A 21,225-nucleotide genomic window follows, 5' to 3' on the forward strand; every position below is an offset into this window, starting at 1 on the left:
ACTATTCTAAAGATCTTATCTTGGGCTGGCAGTTAAGAGTACCTACCACTCTTGCCGAGGACTTGAGTTTGGTTCCCAGCATCAACATCAGGGTATTAATGCTTTTAACTCCAGTCCCAGGGAATCCAATACCCTCTGGCCAACAGACACCTGTATGTATGTGGTGCACACAAACTCACATAAAAAAAAAAAAAAGATAAAAAAAGGAAAAAAAAAAGATAAAACACTGATGAATACACAAACAGAAAAACTAATAATCTGTATTTGAATGTGCAATTTGATTGAAGTTTGCATCAGTTTAAACCATACACAAACATGGCCAAATGTTTGGCATTCCTGGCCTAAAGCTGGTCACATATTTGGGAAATGGTATTTGTTGGATCAAGCCCATCCTTCCTGCTTTTGAGAGCTGCTTCTATGGATGTTCAGGAAGTTTGATGCTGTTTTTTCCCCGTAATAGAGTAGGTCCGGAGATAGCTTGCTTCTGTGCCCACCTGTGCCATATGCACAACATATCTGCAGGTATGGGTACAACACTCACCTAAAGTAACAGTGCCAAAGGCCAAAAGCAAGCAGTGTAAGCAGAACCCGATCATAACAACTGTTTATTGAGTGCCAACTATGTATGTGCTATGCTCAGATATTCAACTCAAACTTTGGGTTGTGTTTTTTGAAGTGCTATTGATGAGAAACACATCAAGAATCATTTCTTTAATTACTTACTCCTGCTCAGAGTAACTTTCTCCTACCCAGCTTGAGGGGGCAGAATTGTTCGTTAGTTATCATGTGGGTCATCCCCTTTAGAGTTGCTCCAGGTGACACCCTTTCTCCAATGTCAGCACCATTCACTCTGTTATTACTGGTCCATTGCCTTTATGGGACAACAGGCTACTCTAGGACTGTATAGTTCATTTCTGCAATCTTAGAAGATGATCCATGAGTTCCCATGATGCTTTCTGAATGATAGAACCAGCAGGACTCCAGACTTGAGAACTGAGGTTTACTGAACCACTCCCCTAACCAGGTACTTCATGAAGGCAGGAATATCCATGGAGTATTCACAGCCTGGTGAGGTAGACTGCATGTTTCACAGATGATGAAACTAAGACCAGAGAGGCAACTAGGCACACAACTAGGAAGAGAAAAACCTGGATACTTAGAAATTGAGACTGGTAACTTGCTACTCCTCCTCTTCAGCCTATATAGAGTTCTAAATTCAGCAAGCTAAATGTCTGCAAAACTAGAGAGCAGGGGACCAGAGTCTGCAGTTAAGGACGAAAAGATGGTTACAAAGGTGTTACTACATCTTTGAACAGAGAACTCTATCCTCAACCTTAATAGGGTTAGTCCATGCCTCTCAGGAAAACAAGCAGTACCTCATTGCTTGGACTATGCTGAATCAAAGATTATGTGGTGTTCTGGGACTCTACAGACTCCCATATACACTAATTCTAGTAGTAGAAATACATCTGTGTGGGCAACCTGCCTTTATGTCAGACAAAAAGGCTACATGGAATCTCCAAAGCCTGGAAGTCTTCATTATTATTTCACTATTGGAAAAGGGGGCTGGGGGAACAGAGGGGTTTCCAAGAGAAGGGAATGAGAACTAGAAAAGGGCCAGATGACAAATCCTGGGCCTCTGCCCATGCCTAGAAATACCATAAAGCATCCTGAACTCAAAGTATGTTTTTTTTTGTCCCACCTCAGTCCCCAAGACCCTAGCATAAACAATAAAGATAGTTATTCCATGGTTAGAATTATTTGAATGGGATTCTACACCCAGAGATTATGTAACAATCTGAAGCGTGGATTTTCTTGTCCTTTTGCCAGAACATAACCTTTTATGATGCCCTTTGGTCCACCTTCAACCTCTGGCCTGTAGTCCTCTTCCTCTGGGGAAAAGCAATTGTTGCTTTTGTTATGGTTAACCTATTTTGAGCAGCTGGGGCAGAGCTATGTGGCCCTGGTCAGCAAAACTTCCCTCTATTGGACATAGTGAATGAAATCTCATAGAACAAGACCGCTGTGTGTGTTTTAAATCTTGACCGTCTGAAGGTGGTAGCCACAGCTCTAGTACTGTGTTTGTCTAGCCTGGGGTTCCTGTCTCAACCCAGATGGCATAAATCACCTCAGGGATGCAGAAAAGAGGTCTGCTTTAAAGCCATGTTCCCTTCAGGCTTTTCGGGACTGTACCAAACCCAGAAACAAAGTCTAAACTAAAATTGAAGCAGGGATAACTGTAGCTCTCGGGACATCCATTGGTGCTCGACAAGGCTGAGAGCTAAGAGCAAAGGCCTTGCCACATTCCAGGCAGGAGGTCTTCTTGCTGTGGTGGGTCACCTGGTGCAAGAGCAGGCGGGGAACCTGAGCGAAGTCCTTGGCCCACTTGCTGCAAATGCTAAGGCCTTTGGCCTGTGTGCACATGCTGGTCTTGTCCACAGGAAACTTCCTAGGGTTTCTTCCATGTGTGAACACTGAGGGGGCTGTGGTGTAAGATTTTGCCGCCTTCTGGAAAGGTCACTAGCTCAAGCGGATGCACCGGTGCTCGGTGAGCATGGCCCTCTCACTGAAGCCCCGCCCACATTCAAGACACCTGAAGGGCGGCTCTCCACTGTGAGTGCGCTGGTGCCGTAGGCAGTTTGAGCTGTTAGTGAAGTTCTTGCCACACTCACAGCAGTTGTAGGGCTTCTCGCCTGTATGTGAACGCTGGTGTTCCAGCAGATAGGAACTGCGCCCAAAGCTGTCTCCACACCAGGCACAGAAGTAGGGTTTCTCCCCAGTGTGACAGTGCTGGTGCTGTAAAAGGTTAGAGCTCAGGCTGAAACTCTTGCCACAGAGTCCACAGCGGTAGGGTTTCTCGCCAGTGTGAGTTCGCTGGTGCTGGATCAAGTTGGAGCTAACCCTGAAAGTCTTACCACACTCATCACAAGCATAGGGCTTTTCCCCCGTGTGCACCCGCTTATGTTTTGCTAGGTCTGCACTGCGACCAAAGGCCTCTCCGCACTCCGTGCACTTATGAGGCCGGAGACCTGAGTGAGAACGCCGGTGTTTAGTGAGGTTAGAGCTTAGGCTAAAGCAGCGGCCACATTCTGGGCAAGGGTACGGCTTCTCCCCAGTGTGCACTCTGTAATGCTTAACCAGATCTGAGCCACGCCGGAAGCTTTTGTCACACTCTGGACAGCTGTAAGGCCGGTCACACCCATGGCTGCTTTGATGGTGAATGAGGTCAGAGAGGCTGGCTACGGCTAGCACACAATTCCGGCACCTGAGAGCTTTGGGGACTGCGGGATCGCTAGTCTTGGCAAAGGCTTCTTCCTCAGGGCCAGAGCCTGACCTACATAGGTACTGCCGGCCTAGCAACTTTTCCTCGGCCGCTGGTCGCTCTGGTCTCGCCAGGAGGAGGCGCCCACGCAGTGCAGCCTCGCGACCGAGGGGCGACCTGGGGGCTCCCGGGAATTTTGACGTCCGGCTCTCCAGCAGCTTCGCCCCATCTTGATTCTCCCTGGCCACTTCTGGAGCCGCAAGTTCCATTGCGGGCGGAAAGCGCTCCGATTCTTAAAAGCCGCTTAACTCATCGGCCTAGCAGGAAAAAGAGGCGCTGGAGGCCAGCCCCGGAAACGGAAAGGTCCGAAAGCCCGAGCGGCTCTGGGAAGCGGCGGCGAACTTTCTCGGCAGGCTGAAGTCTCTCGTCTCGAACTTACCCCTTTGGATACGGCTTGGGGCTCTCCACCACCGCGCCCGAGGGTCGCCAAGAAAGCCTGAACCTCGCTGACAAGGACGTGCCGGAAGCGAAGTAGCTAAGACACGTCGGGCAGCCCAGGACAGCCCTGAGATGACAGAGCGGGGCGTGTGGGTCCGGAGGCCGCAGCTCGCGCTTCGACCCCGGGAGGAGGTTCTCACCCATCCTAAACTGCTCTAAGCTGGGCGCTGACTACATATCCCAGCATGCACCGCACGCGCCTTTTCCTCTCACCCAGATAAATACCATTCTCGCCATGTCTTCTGCGACTGTGCAAGTACCCGAGTTCCAGAATCTTGAACTTCAACTTCCGACTCGCATGATAACTGCGGCGGCGCTATTCGGAGCAGCAGCCTGGCCACGCCCCCCTCTTCCAGTTCCGCTCTCTCAGAGACCCGGCAAGGCGCGGGGCGGAGCCTTAGGCCCGGGCCAAGATGGCGGCTGCGAGACCGGCCCTCACAGACTCGCTCTCGTTTTGCCTCGCGCAGCTCGCGGCGGCGGCCGGGGAGGGGCCAGGTGGGGGAAAGGACCCAGCTACCAACGAGACACCCCTGGGCCGCGCGCTCTTAGCTCTTCGCACGCGCCACATCAAGGCGGCAGAGGGAATTGAGCGCTTCCGGGCACGCGGCGGACTCCGCCCCCTTCTCGCCCTGCTCCGCCGAACGGCTGCAGCGGGCCCCGACCCGTCCCAAGCAGGCTCTGGCTCCGCCCCTTCGTCGCTTGCGTCAGCGGGTTCTCCTCCCGGCCCCGCCCCCGCCGCCGAGTCGTCTCGGACGCCTTCGTCGCCAGTGCGCCTGCGCAAGACGCTAGATTTGGCGCTCAGCATTCTAGCCAACTGCTGCACGGAAGGGGCGTGCCGGGCCGAAGTGCGTAGACTTGGAGGCATTCTCTCTTTGGGTAAGTGCCCCGCCCCCGGTTTTTAGAAAGGCTCCACCCAAAGGACCTGTGCAGGCCTTAGGTCTTTAGGCCGCGCCTCTGAGTACGGGCTTTGTGAGGGTACCCAGCCACTCACTCCTCAGGTGTCATGCTGTGTGACGTCACCGCTCTCCCCGGAGACTATACCCGGACCTGCCCCCCTCCCCCGCGTCACTTTCAAGCAAATGCTTTGTGCTTTTTGTTTTTGTGGCTTATAACGGACAGTGCTTTACTGCTGTGTCAGTCCCTGTGCAAGGCTTTCTCGTGGGTGAGCTGGAGGCCAGAAAGGGTAGTTTTAAAAGTTCAGAAAATGGACTTAAAAAAGTGGTGCCCTCAGACAGCGTGCGAATCACCCAACCCCTCTGAAGATAGAATTCCTTCTGTAAGAACAATAGCTGCCCGGCAAGCCTGAAGTTGGGAATGAAATGAAATTCAAATGTAGAATGCCCAGACTCCAAGCCTAGGCCAGTAAACAGATTTCAGCCAAGGTTAAACCTTTCTGTGTATTGGTTGATTTGGCGCCTCCTAATGGTAATAATGGGAACAAAGTTGGGTCATTGCTTGTCCTCGGTTTTGACAAAAATCTTAATTTTTAAATTAAAAGGATTTTAAAAAAGATTAAAGTGAAACATCTAAAGCTTACATAGAATGGATGCACTTGTACAGTAATGCATTTGACAATAGACTTGACAGTAGTCCTCAGTAACCAAGGTGTCTCTAACACTGCTTTCACCTTGTCTACTGTACTGGGCGGTATTACCTTTTGATGGGCAGGAACGAAAGCTGACTCGGTTCAAGCCAAGTTACCTGGACTACCGTGACGACTACCGTGACCGCTCCCGTGGTTTTTCCTGCCCTCTGCCTTTCTCTTGTAATACCCCACCACCACAGTTGCCAGGCTGTGTCCTCTCATTCCCCTTCCTAAAGCCCCTCTGTGGCTTCTGTTCCCTTCATGTTTATATTTTGACTTCTTGGACAGGTATTTGAGGGGCTTTATAAAACCACTGGACAGACACTATTATCCTGGGGCATTTGGAAAAGCTGCTTCCAAACCTGAGGCACTCTAGCCTTTTCACTTACTATCCTTCTGGCCAATATCCAGTCAGTCCTCCAGCTCTTGCTCACCTTTTGGCATCTTCTGAAGACCTTTCCAATCCTCTCAAATCACACTTTTTTTCTCCCCTTCTTTCTTCGCCCCTCCCATCTCTCTTTGGATTGTTGGGGTTTGATACAAGCTAGACAAGCATTCTACCACTGACCTACATCCCCAGACATTTACATTCTTGAGATGATTGATTAGCGACCAATAAGGGACGGAGCCCTCAAGAAAACAAACTGTCTTGCAGTGACCATTCTTCAGTGTGTGAAGACAGACAGCATCCAGAACCGAACAGCCCGTGCTCTGGGGAACTTAGCCATGGAGCCTGAGAGCTGCGGAGATATCCACTCTGCTGGTGAGAAGGCTGTACGAGTGGGCTTACCTGAAGAAGGGCCTAGATGTCTACCCTTGCTCATTATGTACCTTCCTCCTCCTTCCAGGTGCTGTTCCCTTTCTTGTTGAGAGTCTGACAGCCTGCCAGGACTCACAGTGCCTACAGAGTATAGTCCGTGCCCTCCGCAACTTGGCAGACTCACCCCAGCACCGCCTAGCCCTGGCACAGCAGGGAGCAGTGCGGCCACTGGCTGAGCTCCTGGCTACTGCCCCAGACCCTGCACTGACCTCGGCCCTAGTCCGTGCTCTGTTGGAACTCAGCCGAGGCTGCTCCCGGGCCTGTGCTGAACAGCTAAGTCTGGGAGGGGGACTGGGCCCCCTTGTCAGCCTGGCCTCTCACCCAAAACGGGCAATTCGTGAGGCAGCCATCCTGATCCTTGCCAATCTGTGTGCTCAGGGCCTGGTGCGGCCTGCCCTGGGCAATGCTGGTGGTGTGGAGGTGCTACTGGGTGAACTTAGGAGGCGACGGGGTCCCAGTGGGACCAGCCCAGCTTCCCAGCAGCCCTTAGTACGGGCTGTGTGCCTCTTATGCCGGGAAGCCATCAACCGGGCCCGGCTTCGGGATGCTGGTGGTTTGGAGCTTCTGATGGGTCTGCTGCAGGACCCTGGTGCCAGTGCCTGGCATCCACGTGTTGTGGCTGCTCTTGTAGGCTTCCTTTATGATACTGGGGCCTTGGGCAAGTTACAGGCTCTGGGACTTGTACCTCTTCTGGCCAGGCAGCTATGTGGTAAAGCTGCTGAAGAGGAAGACGAAGGCATAGAAGCTGCTTCTTGGGACTTCCCTGAGGAACGAACCTCTGGGCAGGCAGAGGCAGGAAGCTTTCGAAGCCTCAGGTAAGTCCTCATATCAGGTCCTGAGGATGGATGGTACTTTGGGGAGGGAGCTTGTGTCTGCTACAGCCATCTTCCTTACCTCTGCCTCTCTTCTGTCTTAAAACGTTTACCAGGACTTATTCCTGATTCTTTCCTCTTCTCTAATATGACTTAGATCTGCTCTCTGACTTTGGCTCCACCCCATCACCTAGAACTCTGGGCCCTACACAAGTTGACTGAGGGGTGGCATGTGTCCTGGTTATAGTGGTATACTATGCAGCCCAACCCTTATTTTGTTTGTTTGTTTATATTTTTTTGAGATGGTGTTTTACCTTGGATCCCAGGCTACCTGTGTATCACTAGCCCAGGCTGTCCTTGAACTTGCAACTATCCTCCTGCCTATCTTAGCCTCTAGAAAAGTTCTCATTCTGTTACCATCACCAAAACATAACAAACTGACTTCTCTGAGCCACTGATTTCTTGTGTGTGCAATGGAGAATAACAGCATACATACCCACAGAGTTGTTGCAAAGACTGTCCCTTACTTAGCTCCAAGTGATGCTCAGTGAATGTCACTCCCTGATGGCCTTCTCTGTGGTTTCTAAACATCATGAGAAAGTGCTATCTGAGAGTTCCTATGTCTAGAACATTCTTCCTCCTGTATGCTTTCATCCCTCACTTCAATCTCTTTGGTTGCTCTTCTGTTAGAACACTCTTCCTCCTGTATGCTTTCATCGCTCACCTCCTTCAAGTCTTTGTTCGGTTCTTACCATCTTTGTAAGGGGTCATGATCACCATCTAAGTTCATATTTCACCATCTCTCCTCCTCAGTATCCCTTTTCTCCTACTGTTATCATACCACACTACACTGACATCACAACAGCATACCATGAAACATTTGTTTGTTTTGTTTTGTTTAAAGACAAGGGATCTCACTGTAGTCTAGGCTGATCTTAAACTTACTGTTCTCCTGGCATCAGCCCCCTGAGTGTTAGGAGTACAGGCGTAAAGCACTGTGCACCTGCTCATACGTGTGCTTGTGCTGTTTCTCCTCAGTATGTAATCTCTGGCAATAACATTTTGCTCATCGATTTTCTTGAGCACCTAATGCTGGACTTTGCACATGGTAAACATTAGTAATTCAGAATGAGATATGGCCCTGTCTCAGCTTTGTGTTCCCCCATTTACACACCTTTCTTTCACAGAAGCGTCCTTTTTCTTTTCTTTCCCTCTCGTCCCTTTCTTTCTTCCCTCCCATCTGTCTGCCTTTCTTTTTCTTTTTTGAGACAGCATCTCTTGAGGCTGTCCTGGAACTTACCCTCCCAGGCTTGCCTTGAACTTGTGATGCAGTTCGCCTTTGTGGTTCTGCTTCCTTGCGTTGGCTCTGGGTTCAGACTCCTTTTCTTCCTGTCCTCTGTAGGTTGTGGCTGATTTCTGAGGGTTATGCAGCAGGCCCTGGAGATATCTCCCCAGATTGGTCTCCTGAGCGTTGTCCGATGCCAGAGCCATCTGAGTCAGTCAGTCCTACCCCTGGCCAGACCTCAATGTCAACGCCCCGCACACTTCGCAAAATGGGCCGTGTCCCTGCTGCCACTCCTGAGGAGCCTTGGGGCCAAGAGGGGCCAGCACTGTTGCTGCTGTCACGCTTCTCCCAGGCTTCTGACCCGAGTGGAGCTCTAGTGACTGGCCCAGCACTGTGCGGTCTGTTGGCCTACGTGACGGGTGCACCAGGACCACCAAGCCCACGTGCACTGCGCATCTTGGCCCGTCTCACCTGTAACCCTGCCTGCCTTGAGGCCTTTGTGCGCAGCTATGGCGCAGCGCTGCTGCGTGCCTGGCTCATACTCGGTGTCTCACCAGATGACTGGCCTGTGGCACGTGCCCGGCCTGCACACCGAAGCCAGCACCGAGAGCTGGGTATGTTTCCCCTATCCCTGCCCACATGAAAGGCCCATTTCCTCCCGCACCTTTTGTGGATCTAGAGCCTCTACTTGCTACTCAGTTGCCCTCTTGATCTCTCCTGCTTACTGTCCAGGCTGCTCAGTCCCCAGGTGTTGGGGGCTTGGGGCCCTGGAAGGCAGGGAGCTTTCCCTTCTATTCCATAGCCCTGGGACACAGAGAGTTCTTCTCTGTCCTCTACCCAAACTTGGGGCCCAGATAACCTGGTACCAGGTTTGGCTCCCAGCACCTAAAATCTGACCCTTCTTCATTTCTTTACCCATTCTATTCTTGGTTCTGTACTGTCCTGGGCACACTCACTCACAGACCGAGGCGCCATGTCCTCCTGTAGACTTTCCATCATAGGCTACCCTGTCTTCTGTGCCTGGCTGTAGGCTGTGTCAGTCTTTAAGGGCCCAGATCTACACCCAGACCATCCACTTTCTGTTCTCACCTTTGATTTTTGGTTCCTCCTACCTAGTCCTGTTCTTGAGCAGTGCTCATCGGACTCCTATACTGATTTCTTGCCCTGAGATTTTACTCTCCCCCTTTCACGGACTCGTGCCCATAACACTGCAGACTTTGACACTGACTTCAGCCTGAACCGTTGTCCTGACCCTGCAGGTGAGATGCTGCTGCAGAACCTGACTGTTCAGGCTGAGTCCCCCTTTGGGGTAGGTGCCCTGACCCACCTGCTGCTCTCCGGGAGTCCTGAGGACCGAGTCGCCTGTGCACTGACCCTACCCTTCATCTGCCGGTGAGGAGGAAATGGGTGTCCTGCGGGGATTGTGAGCAAGATTGCAACTCTCCAGTCGGGCCTTTAGCCCCCAGCTGAAAAACCCTCTTTTCCCCACAGGAAGCCCATTCTGTGGCGCCGCTTACTTCTGGATCAGGGTGGCCTCCGCCTCCTCCTCACGGCACTAACCCAGCCAGCTCCACACCCACTCTTCCTCTTCTTTGCGGCAGACTCCCTTTCCTGCCTCCAAGGCCTGGTGTCCCCCACTGTGAGCCCAGTCCTTTTCCCGGCCATGCCCTTGGAGCTAGACTCGCCCTCCCCGTGCCTCTATGCACCTCTGCTGGCTCCAGCCCCTGTCCCAGCTCCGGACCTGCACTTCATTCTGGATTCAGGCCTACAGCTCCCTGCTCAGCGAGCTGCTTCAGCTACTGCCTCCCCTTTCTTCCGGGCCCTGCTATCCGGCAGCTTTGCTGAAGCGCAGATGGATTTGGTGCCACTTCGAGGCCTGTCTCCCAGTGCTGCGTGGCCTGTCCTACACCATTTGCATGGCTGCCGGGGCTGTGGGGCTGCTCTGGGACCCATACCCCCACCTGGCCAGCCCCTGCTGGGCTCCAAGGCTGAGGAGGCACTGGAAGCTGCTGGCCGATTTTTGCTACCTGCTCTGGAGGAGGAGCTAGAAGAGGCTGTTGGCCACATCCACTTGGGTCCCCGGGGTGGCCCTGAGTCGGTGGGTGAGGTGTTCCGCCTAGGGCGGCCCCGGCTGGCTGCCCACTGTGCACGATGGACGCTGGAGCCAGGGCAGTGCCCAAGAAAGCGGGCCCTGGCCCTTATGGGGCTTGTGGAAGCAGTAGGTGAGGAGGCAGGGCCCCTCACTGAGGCTTTGCTGGCTGTGATAATGGGGATTGAGTCCTAGTGCAGATGCCCTAGGCTAGATGCCCTAGGCTAACCTATTAGCGTCCCTGGGAGAGGACCCTGGGATGAGTCGGTTGTAAAGGAGGCTTCTCTCAGCATGGCATGAAAGGAGACTGCAGACGGAGCTATCCTCAGGGACTGAAGAGAAAATGGAACTGGATCCCAGGACAAAGATCTGAAGATCCATGACTAAAAGGCCAACACCAGAGCCTGTGCAAGGAGCCCAAGAGGGCAGCCCAGGCTGCAGGGTCTGGTCTGACCCAGACCTGTGGTGTTGAAAATAAAAGTCAGATTTGCACAATGCTGTTGTGTAGTGATTCTGCCTGCTTTCCTCCGGGGTATTCATTCCACCCATTCATCTTGACGTGTGCCATCCCTGGGCCTAGGAGTTACTGCAGACCTGGGTGTGGTGGGGTCCCTGGGGTGAGGGAGGGCCCTGGGAGGCCTGCTCTCTATTTGAGTCCTCCTTGCTCAGACACAGCCACTCATCCAAATACAGAACTTGGCCAGGGCTGAGAGGTTTTAGCTGAGGACAAGGATGACAGCATGTCATAACACTTCTGCCTTCTGACCGTCCTTTACCTGTCAGTCTCTGTCCCTATGTTTTGAACCAATTTCTAAAAGGCATTTATGTGTATGTGCCATAGAGGACAACATGAGGAAGTCAGTTCTCTGCTTCCATCATATGGGTCCCAGGGACCAAATTCAGGTCCTCTGGCTTAGAAGAAAGTACCTTTACCTGCTGAGCCATCTTACTGGCTCAGCTTTTAACTATCAGCTGCTTAAGGGGAGACCTACTTGGGTTTCTGGGGCCGATTCTTACTCGCATTCAGGTGGAAGAAGGTCGCTCAGAGCCTGCACTAAGCCTGCCAGGGTCTGGGCATTTTGGAACGGTAAGTTAAGGTGCTCTTGGTGACCTTGAGTCTCTGGGTGTTCAAATCTCTGGTTTAGGCTGTGCCTTAGGATGTGGTGGTGCATGCCTTTAACCCCAGGTGACAGAAGCAAGTGGATCTCTTGGTAGTTACAGGCCAGCCAGGGTTCCATAGTGAGATCCTATCTTAAAACAAAACAAAAATGCACTTACGGCTGATACCTTTCTGACTGATTTAAGCTGCCATGGAGGACTATGTTGGGCTTCAGTATTTTTACCAAACTTCCCAGGTTCTGACTTGTTCCTAGGCTGAGGAACAAGTCCATCTCTATTCTGTTGCTTAGAGCTGACCCCCAGGATGGCTGTAAGACAGCAGCCATCTGTCCATACCCACATCCAGGTCTTTCCAACTTGATTTCTTAGGAAGCCAGTCCAGGCACAGCTTCTTGTCACTCTGTGGCTGGCATCTGTTGCTTTCTTCTCTTTAACCGGTGCCTTGGGAAAGGGCTGTTTTGGAGCAGGCTCTGGGCACCTCCGTGTTAGGAAAGGGTTTTGTTTTACAAGTGTTTGTCATTCTGGGAGTTTACATGGGGCTTGGGTCTGGGTTTTGCTTTCCTTGTTCTATGTATCTATTTCCAGGTATGTCTTTCAGGGAAAGCCTTGCCCTAGAGTCTGGATTGCTGTTCTCTGTGTGAGACATTTCTTAGTGTGTATGCCTCTTGCCCTTCCATCTCTGTTTGGCTGGCTGTCAGAACTTGAGTCGGATAGATCCCTAGGAACATTACCCCTGTCCAACAAAACTCTGCAAAGGACGAGTCTCTTTAAAATGTCCGGGTGGGAGTGCGGCCCTGCGAGGACTGAGGTGCTGGCTTTGGAAGGTACGGCCTTGGGGCCCTCAGTTTAGGAGACTCCTTAAGGCAGGAGTTATGGAAGAACCACTTCTGACTTGGCTGCAGCTGCGGCTGAGGCAAAGGCTGGGGTGTGGCCTCCTCCGAGCAGAGCCAGAAGGCTGGGTTGGGTGGGCCCTGGTGCTGTCTTTCTTCGTGTCCCCGTGCTCCCCCTTCATCGCTCCCCCCCCCGACTGTATCCCAGCGGGTCCCGGCTTCCATACATGGTCACGGCCCTGCTTCTAACTCCCTGACGTACCCCCCCGCCCCCGCCCCCACCGGACACGGCCCCCGCCCTGCTCGCCCCAAGCTGTCCGCCAGCGCAACGCCATGGAGGATCTGGGTGAGTGGGGACCGGATCCCCCTAGCCTCTCACCCCTGCCTGCGTCTATCCTCTTCCCCACTCACACTCCCATAGCTCCCCATCCCAGTTTTCTCCCTCCATTTTCTGGCCTCAGCCTGCTTGTGCCTCCCTCCCAAATCCACGTACCCTTTCCTGCCTCTCCCTTCCTGCCTTGCTTGCGATGTCGCTCCCTCCGTTCTTCCCTGGCTCTGTTCCCTCAATCCTGCTTGTGCAATGGACTAAGCGTTAAGGCACCCACGGGGGCCTGGAATGAGAGGCTCTGGGAAGGAAGGGGTTAAAGGATCCTCGGGTCCTCGGACTGGGAAAATAGACTGGAGAGGGGAGCGTGACCTCAATTTTCGGAGATGAAAGGGGACCACAGTAGGATTTCAAAAAGAGAAGAGTTAAGTGCCCCTAAGTATAGCAGGGGTCAAGTAAGTCCTCAGGGCAAGAAAGAGAAAAACAGACAAAGCGTGCCAAGGCGATAGAAGTTTAAGGCTTCTACCGAAGATGCCCAGAAAAGAGTAAAGGGAGGGGGCTCGGAGGTTCAAAGCGCCCCGAGGCTGGGCTAGAAAGCTCTGCTCTCCGTGGCCGAATTTCTGGACTCAGCAGCAGAGGGCGCTCCTCAATAATAGTACACGGGTAAGAAGTACTCCAAAAAAGCCGCCCCCTGCCAGTGCTGCGTACCCCTAAGGAGGACAGGGTGGGCCAGGCTGGCCAGGCTGTTTAAACACGGGGAAGTGGTGAGTGTGGCTCGGAGAACAGCTAATCAGGAAGTGGGGTGTCAAACACAGCCAGCTGAACAATTTGGGTACAGTTAAGAGCCAGTCTGCGTCGGGAAAGATGGAGAGGATGAGTCAAGTGACTGGCGTGTCCTTGGCTCCCAGAAGTCAAGGGAGAGGTCTACCCCCTGCTACTCCCATCCCACTTTTTTGCCTTGGGCTAGCCCTCTTACTGTGTTTCTTGGCCGCTCGCTGCCTTTAACACCGGCTTTCTACTTTTTAAATACTGCCACTTAAACCCTAACTCTAACCTCCTAAGACCTTGGACACCCTCCCCCCAAAACCTCTCACCCTGAGGGCCTCTCACCACAGATGCCCTGCTCTCTGACCTGGAGACCACCACCTCACACATGTCACGGTTAGGGGCTCCCAAAGAGCGCCCACCAGAGCCGCTCACACCTCCCCCACCCTATGGCCACCAGCCACAGGTGAGATGAGATCTGGGGGTCTGGGGCAGCCACTGGGGCCTGAGTCGGTCTGGGCTTGGGGAAATTAGAGTCTGAGGGAGGCAAGAAAACAAGACTGTCCTTCCGCATACACCTCTACTCTCTGTAGACGGGGTCTGGAGAATCTTCAGGAGCCTCTGGGGACAAGGACCATCTATACAGGTGAGGGGCCTGGGAATTGGGGCATGGAGATAGGGAAGCCAGTTGAAGTTCAGGTGAGGGGACTCGGTTTACGTGAGGGACCCTAAACCCAGGTTCCCTCCTGTCCCTTAGCACAGTATGCAAGCCTCGGTCCCCAAAGCCTGTGGCCCCTGCGGCTCCTCCATTCTCCTCATCCAGTGGTGTCTTGGGCAGCGGGCTCTGTGAGCTAGACCGTTTGCTGCAGGAACTTAATGCCACCCAGTTCAACATTACAGGTATGAGGGGTTCTGAGCCAGCCTTTGTTGGGTTGGGGACAGGGCAAAGAAGGGCAGCGTAAGGGACACAGACCTCTCTGAGGGGCAGTTAAAGGACATGGATCCTTGACTGAGAGGATGGACTGAGGACGGCTCCTTGCCAGTGTTATTCTCTCATCTCTCCAGATGAAATCATGTCTCAGTTCCCATCTAGTAAGATGGCCGAAGGGGAAGAGAAGGAGGACCAGTCTGAAGACAAGAGCACACCCACTGTGTGAGTTTGTCATGGTTGGCAGGGCTGGGAAGGAGGCGATGGGCCTGGATGTCTGGGGTACCAGAGGGGGTGTTGTGCTGCCAGGCTCTGAGGCTATAACTGTATTCTCTACAGCCCTCCCAGCACATTCCCTGTCCCCTCAAAGCCTTCAGCCACCTCAGCCACTCAGGAGCTGGATAGACTGATGGCATCACTCTCTGACTTTCGAGTCCAGAACCATGTGAGTCGGAAGGATTTTGGCTGGGGTCACTTTGTGGCTCACCAATCCAGTTTTGACGCATCTAACATGTGGCTTTTTGTGGACTCAACTTCCTTGTCCTCTTCCCCTGCAGCTTCCAGGCTCGGGGCCTTCTCAGCCTCCGGCAGTGAGCTCCACCCGTGAGGGATGCTCATCTCCACCAGGACAGACGAGCAAGGGCAGCCTAGACACGATGCTGGGCCTGCTGCAGTCCGACCTGAGCCGCCGTGGTGTGCCCACTCAGGCCAAGGGCCTCTGTGGCTCCTGCAACAAGCCTATTGCTGGGCAAGTAAGTGCAGCCCCCAGAGAGGAGGTGTGTATTCACATACCTGCCTTTGAGAGCCAGGCTTGTGTTTCCCCCTTTAAAACTGTGTTTGTTTTTATTCTTTGAGAATTTAATACATGTATACAGTTTACTTTGCTTCTATCTAACCCCTCCTTCTAGTCCTTCCATTGCTCCCATATTTCTCCCAACTTCATACCATCTTTTATTTGTTTATTTTATTATTTTTTAATGGTTATTCAGCTTCTGTTAGCCATGACCAATTTTACTTCTTGAAGGCTATAGTCTGTCTCCCAAACTACAGCCCAACAGCAAAGACCTTTTATTTATTTACTTATTTATTTATTTAAAATGTGCATTGGTGTTTTGCCTGCTTGTATGTCTGTGTGAGAGGGTCAGATCTTGGAGTTATAGACGGTTCTGAGCTGCCATGTGGGTGCTGGGAGTTGAACCTGGGCCCTAGTGCTCTTAACCGCTGAGCAGTCTCTCCTGCCCCGAGAATTTTCATTTTAAATGGTTTATTTCTTTTATTGTATGTGAATTGGTGTTTTGCTGGCATGTATCTGTATGGATGGTGTTGGATCTCCCAGAACTGGAGTTACAGACAAGGGTGAGCTGCCATGTGGTTGTTGGGAATTGAACTCAGGTCCTCTGGAAGAGTCACCAGTGTTCTTAACTACTGAGATATCTCTCTCTCATCCCTTTAAATCCTACCAAGTACAGTTCGTGCTTCTGGTGGGTTCATGAGTGTGGGGCCATCCTTTGGAGCATTGCTCCTTTCAGGCGCCATGCCCCTGAAGAAAACAGAAGCGCCCTCACCCAGTAGCCAACAACTGCTAATTGCTCCTCTGATAGGGGTGGGGATGAGGGAACCCCTCCCTCATCCCTGATGGGGTTTGAACTGGCTTGATACTGTGTAAGTCTTGTGAAAGGTCCACGGCTGCCCTGGTTCATGGGTGTGATCACCCTGCCATGCAGAGAAGGCACTGGTTTGTAGAGTCCTCCCCAGCGTCTGGCTTTTACAAGCTTCCCACCCTCTTCTGACATCACAGATCACTGAGCCTGATGAGGAGACTGTGAGACAGATCTTCCATTTAGACCTGTGTGCTAGTCCCTTTCAACAAGTACTAGTGAGGTGGAAATCATTTTTTCTTGTAATGTTGAGACCTTTGCATATGCTAGGTAGACCCTCAGTCACTAAGCTACATGCTAACTCTCGAATCTTTTTTTTTTTTAACAGTGATTCGTGTATCCCATGCTGTCCTCAAATTCAATAGATAGTCAATGATAGAGTCCAATTACTGATCCTCTACTTTCTTCCCTGAGTCCTGGGATTATAGGCATGCACTCCTCCTTCACAGTTTATTTGTAATTCTTGGGAATGGAATTCAAGAATTTGTGTGTGCTAGGCAATCACTCTACTACCTAAGGCACAGCTCTAGCCCAGTCCTTGGAATTTTGAGTCAAAGTCTTACTATGTAGCACACCTAAAACCCATGATCATCTTGCTTTTCTCTCCCAAATTCTAGGATTTTCAGCATGTGCCACTATGTCCACCTGAAGTAGACATACTGTTTATATTTTGTGTGTGTGTGTTTAATTACTTTATTTTTGAGGAATTGTCTCACTGTAGCCTAGGCTGACCAAGAACTTACTCTGTAGCCCAGACTGGCCTTGAACTGATGGTAATCCTCCTATCTCAGCCTTCTAAGTGCTGGAAATACAGGTGTAAGCCATCATGCCCATCTATATTTTATGTTATCTTTCTTTTCTCTTTTTTAATTTTATGTGCATTGATGTTTTGCCTGAGCTAACAGACAGCTGTGAGCTGCCATGTGGGTGCTGGGAATTGAACCCAGGGCCTCTGGGAGAACAGCCAGAGCTTTTAACTGCTAAGCCATCTCTCCAACCTTCTATTCTGTTTTCTTAATTTAAAAATCTGTGTATGTGCAAGGGACTAAACCCAGGGCCTTCACACATGCTAAATACACCTTTGCCATTGAACTAACCCTTAGAACTTTGTATACTTATGGATGAGAAAACTGAGACTCTTAGTGATAAGCCGTAGGGTGAGAATTCCAACCTGGTTAGGATTTGGTGTGGCCCTACTGTGTGCCGGCCACTGTGCTAGTTCCTCTTCATAGCCCTATTTCATTTAATCTTTCCAAAAGGCTCACTAGTTTTTTCCTAGTATCTCGCAGGCATCATAAAAACTGTCTTCCCTTTCAGAGTCTGGTCTGGGAGTCCTGGTTCTTAGGTCATGGACTGAACAGATATAGATATATTCATAATAGCCGAGCCTGGTTGGCTAAAAGCATCTCGATTGACTAATTACCTGACTCCCATAGCAGCGTTGCCAACCTCAGAAAGCAGGGTGGTATGACTTCTGTAAGGCTCCAGGTACCTCAGTCTCTAGAGGTTGCACCCTCTACTAAAACTTTTGTCTGCACTGGCATGAAGATGACTCTGTTTTCTGGCAGGGTGGTGTTGCCTTAATTCCAGCGCCCTGGAGGCTGAGAGGTAGAGAATTAAGCTACAGAGAGTTTGAAGCCAGCACAGCATAGAAAGACTATCTCAAAAAAAAAAAAAAAAAAAAATTAAACACACACACACACACACACACACACACAAAACAAATACCCTGCACAGGCTTTAACTAAAGCCTTCGAAGGAGTGTGGGCCCAAATACACTATGCTTTATGTGAATGTAAACCCTGGAGGAAAGTATCTCTAACTCAGTTTGTAGCACCTTGGACACGTGTGTGTGTGTGTGTGTGTGTGTGTGTGTGTGTGTGTGCGCGCGCGCGTGCGTGTGTGTTTCCATCCTGATCTGTCAGGGTCAGGTGCCCGGGATGTAACCTTAGCTCACCTAGCACCTGCCTGGGGAGGGCCGCTCTGACAGGAACTTCCCGTTCCACTTCGCAGGTGGTCACGGCTCTGGGTAGAGCCTGGCACCCCGAGCACTTCCTCTGCAGCGGCTGTTCCTCCACCCTGGGAGGCAGCAGTTTCTTCGAGAAGGACGGGGCTCCCTTTTGCCCCGAGTGCTACTTTGAGCGCTTCTCCCCACGATGCGGCTTCTGCAACCAACCCATCCGACACGTAAGCTCCGCGGAGCCCCGCCCACTCCCCTGTCTCGCTTAGTCCTGCCTTGCCCGCCTACCTCCACGCCCACCCCACCTCTTCCGTTTTCCCTCTTTAATCCCTACAAGGCTCAAATTCCTCGTTAGTCCCTTAGCCCTCCCCAGGCTCCCAGAGGGAGGCGGAGGGAAGAAGGGACCGAAGGCGACAGAAATGCCCTTTTTCGTTTTCTGCAGAAGATGGTAACAGCCTTGGGCACCCACTGGCACCCAGAACATTTCTGCTGCGTCAGCTGCGGGGAGCCCTTCGGAGAAGAGGGTGAGAGCTGATGGTTAAGAGCTGCAGGCCCACTGTCCTCCGGCCTTGAGTTTTCTTCTACTCTGTCTGGCCCTCCCCATCCACCCATGGGTTCCCACCTCTCCCGCCGTTTCCTGGTCTTTCCTTCGCCACCTCCCACACCCAAGGCGGCTCTCGGTCCGCCACATGCTCTGTCCCCGCCCCCAGGTTTCCACGAGCGGGAGGGCCGCCCCTACTGCCGCCGGGACTTCATGCAGCTGTTCGCCCCGCGCTGCCAGGGCTGCCAAGGCCCCATCTTGGATAACTACATCTCTGCACTCAGCGCGCTCTGGCACCCGGACTGCTTCGTCTGCAGGGTGCGTGGCGGTGTGGGGGAGCGGGCTAGGAGCCCAGGGTGGGGCGATTCGTTGATTAGTCTGGTTGGCTTGCTCGAAGTGCTGCCTCGCTCCTGCTGCGTGGCCACAGGAGTCAGGTTACCTGGTCAGACTTTTGGCTCATTTTGTCAATTCCTCCTTCTGACAGGAATGCCTCACACCCTTCTCTGGAGGCAGCTTTTTCGAGCACGAGGGTCGCCCGCTATGTGAAAACCATTTCCATGCCCAGCGAGGTTCGTTGTGTGGCACGTGTGGCCTCCCCGTGACTGGCCGCTGCGTGTCTGCTCTGGGCCGCCGCTTCCACCCGGATCACTTCACCTGCACCTTCTGCCTGCGCCCACTCACCAAAGGCTCCTTCCAGGAGCGTGCCAGCAAGCCTTACTGCCAGCCTTGCTTCCTGAAGCTCTTTGGCTGACCTCCTCTTGGGATCACAGATCTCCAAAACCAAGCCTAAAACAAACAAACAAACAAACAAACAAACAAACAAACATTCGTGAAAAAGACTGAGTCCTCCAGATCCCCAGCTGGAGCTACCCAGACACCCTTGCCCCTACCCCTACGCTCCCCACTGTGGCCCAGCCACTGGAGAGACCCACCCCTAAAGTATTCTCAGAAAGGGCCACGCACAACCACTAGCCTGGAATGTAGCTCTCACCCTGACCTGATCCTGGTTTTTGTTATCTGACCAGTCAGAGGCCAGGATGTTCCTATTCCTCCATGGCTCACTATTCTGTACACTTTTTCTACAAACATAAAAACAAGCTCCACACCTCACAGTGCCAGAGAACCTTGCTTTACTACCCAGAACCCTCGGGCAGGCTCATGCTCTGAAGGCTCTGGGCCATAACCTTGTGGGAGGAGCCAAAACTGCCCTCTCCTGCCTTGGGGATGGCAACAAAGGCAGGCATGGAGAGGCATTCCTGTCATCCCTTGGTGGAGGGCAGGGCAGACTGTCCTCAGCTGCAGAGCAAAAACTGAAGCCAGGTTGGGTTTATGAAACTATCTTAAACAAAACAAACAAACCCCAAACACCTGGAAACTAAACTCCAAAGCAGTGTCGACAGAATGAACGGGCACGGTAGTTCATGCTGTAATCCAGCGTGAGGGACACAAGTTCAACACCAGCTCAAAAGCCATCTGCTTGTACATAGTGAGTTCCGGGCCAGCCTGGCTCCTGGACTTTAAGATCTAGTGTTAAGAGGTGGGGGCGGGGTACCAGAAAACCCAGGTTCAATTTCTAGCACCCTCAAGTGTCTGTAGCACTAGTTCCAGGGAATCCAACACCCTCTACAGGCACCAGTACATACGTGGTACAGACATATGATGGCAAAACAGCCATGCACATAAAACACAAATTTTTTAAAAGGGTTGGAAAAATGCCTCAGTAGTTAAGAGTGCTGCACATTCTGAAGATGTGTGTTCAGTTCCCAGCACCCACCCAATGGCTCACAACCATTTGTAACTCCAGTTCCAAGGAGCTGAGGACACCACAACTTACCATTTATTTAAAAAGACTTTTTTTTTTAAAGATAAGATTTAATCACAGGGTCAAAAGAGAGGCTTTGGCAAAGAAAGGAAGCCATGCCTCAAAACCATAGGTGTGGGGTTCTCAAAAACAGGTATAAGTCAGGCATATATGTTTGAATGATGAGTATATATAGGCTTTTAACTGCTTATGAGTCTCTCAGGCAGCCTCTACTTAACCATCTCTCTTCTTTTTGGTGCTTACGATTATTGGGTGAATCATTTGGACAAAGTGGGAGGCTTCAGAACAGGAAAAACTCTTTATCACACATCTGATAGAGGGTCAATATCAAATATAAAAAGAACTAAACACAAAACAAAACCAAAAGCCTGGATGTTAAGAAAACAAGCAACCCAATTAAAACTGAGGTACAGAATTAAACAGAGTTTTCAAAAGATGAAACACGGTGGCGGAGAAACATTTAAAGAAATGCCCATTATCCTTAGTTAGGAGGAAAATGCAAATCCAAACTACTTTGAGCAGCACTTGGGAGGCAAACACAAGCAGGTCTCTTGTGTTTGAGACCAGCCTCATCTGTAGAGTGAGCTCCAGGACAGCCAGAGCTACACAGAAAACCTGCCTTGAAAAACAAAAACAAAAAGCCAACACTACTTTGAGATTTCATCTTACTTTGGTCAGACTGCAGGATCAATAAAACAAATGGCAGCTCATGCTGCTGAGGATGTAGAGTAAGAGAAACACTTAGCCATTGCTGATGGGAGTGCAAACTCCCACAGCCTCTATGGAAATCAGTGTGGAGGTTCTGGAATAGATCTACGCCACGATCCTGCTTCACCACTCTTGGGCATACCAAAAGACTCTACATCCTACTGCAGAGACACTTGCTCATCCATGCTCATTGCTGCTCTAGCCATAGTATCTACAAG

General features: G+C 51.6%; 3 protein-coding genes across 4 annotated transcripts; 2 read left to right on the forward strand and 1 right to left on the reverse strand.

The window, feature by feature from the left end:
* Positions 1–244: 244 nt before the first annotated feature.
* Positions 245–3,542, reverse strand: LOC129678147 (zinc finger protein 239-like). The gene has a single exon (XM_055608844.1). The coding sequence runs from the start codon at positions 3,529–3,531 to the stop codon at positions 2,521–2,523; it is 1,011 nt and encodes a 336-aa protein (XP_055464819.1). The 5' UTR covers positions 3,532–3,542; the 3' UTR covers positions 245–2,520.
* A 600-nt stretch (positions 3,543–4,142) lies between these two features.
* Positions 4,143–10,846, forward strand: Armc5 (armadillo repeat containing 5). Its single transcript, XM_055608842.1, has 6 exons — positions 4,143–4,636; positions 6,001–6,108; positions 6,194–6,980; positions 8,380–8,876; positions 9,522–9,654; positions 9,754–10,846. The coding sequence occupies exons 1-6, from the start codon at positions 4,174–4,176 to the stop codon at positions 10,544–10,546; spliced, it is 2,781 nt and encodes a 926-aa protein (XP_055464817.1). The 5' UTR covers positions 4,143–4,173; the 3' UTR covers positions 10,547–10,846.
* Positions 10,847–12,587: 1,741 nt separating this feature from the next.
* Positions 12,588–19,587, forward strand: Tgfb1i1 (transforming growth factor beta 1 induced transcript 1). Of its 2 annotated transcripts, none has more exons than XM_055608974.1 (11): positions 12,588–12,646; positions 13,741–13,856; positions 13,984–14,036; positions 14,148–14,290; positions 14,456–14,543; positions 14,658–14,763; positions 14,876–15,070; positions 17,990–18,163; positions 18,379–18,460; positions 18,647–18,795; positions 18,962–19,587. In XM_055608974.1, exons 1-11 carry the CDS (start codon positions 12,634–12,636, stop codon positions 19,226–19,228), a joined length of 1,386 nt encoding a protein of 461 aa, XP_055464949.1. In that variant the 5' UTR covers positions 12,588–12,633; the 3' UTR covers positions 19,229–19,587. The 2 variants fall into 2 exon arrangements, with proteins under 2 accessions (XP_055464949.1, XP_055464951.1); XM_055608976.1 differs by lacking the exon at positions 12,588–12,646 and adding an exon at positions 13,371–13,389.
* The last annotated feature ends 1,638 nt before the right edge of the window (positions 19,588–21,225 follow it).

Source organism: Psammomys obesus, unplaced genomic scaffold, assembly GCF_907164565.1.
Source record: "Psammomys obesus unplaced genomic scaffold, mPsaObe1.curated_primary_1811, whole genome shotgun sequence".
Lineage (NCBI taxonomy): Eukaryota > Metazoa > Chordata > Mammalia > Rodentia > Muridae > Psammomys > Psammomys obesus.

Coding starts and splice junctions, on each gene's coding strand:
- LOC129678147 (XM_055608844.1), bottom strand. CDS start 3,531: ATGGAACTTGCGGCTCCAGAAGTGGCCAGGGAGAATCAAGATGGGGCG.
- Armc5 (XM_055608842.1), top strand. CDS start 4,174: ATGGCGGCTGCGAGACCGGCCCTCACAGACTCGCTCTCGTTTTGCCTC. Junction 4,637..6,000: donor TGGAGGCATTCTCTCTTTGG/GTAAGTGCCCCG, acceptor ACTGTCTTGCAG/TGACCATTCTTCAGTGTGTG. Junction 6,981..8,379: donor GGAAGCTTTCGAAGCCTCAG/GTAAGTCCTCAT, acceptor TGTCCTCTGTAG/GTTGTGGCTGATTTCTGAGG.
- Tgfb1i1 (XM_055608974.1), top strand. Junction 13,857..13,983: donor CCTATGGCCACCAGCCACAG/GTGAGATGAGAT, acceptor TACTCTCTGTAG/ACGGGGTCTGGAGAATCTTC. Junction 14,291..14,455: donor CACCCAGTTCAACATTACAG/GTATGAGGGGTT, acceptor TCATCTCTCCAG/ATGAAATCATGTCTCAGTTC.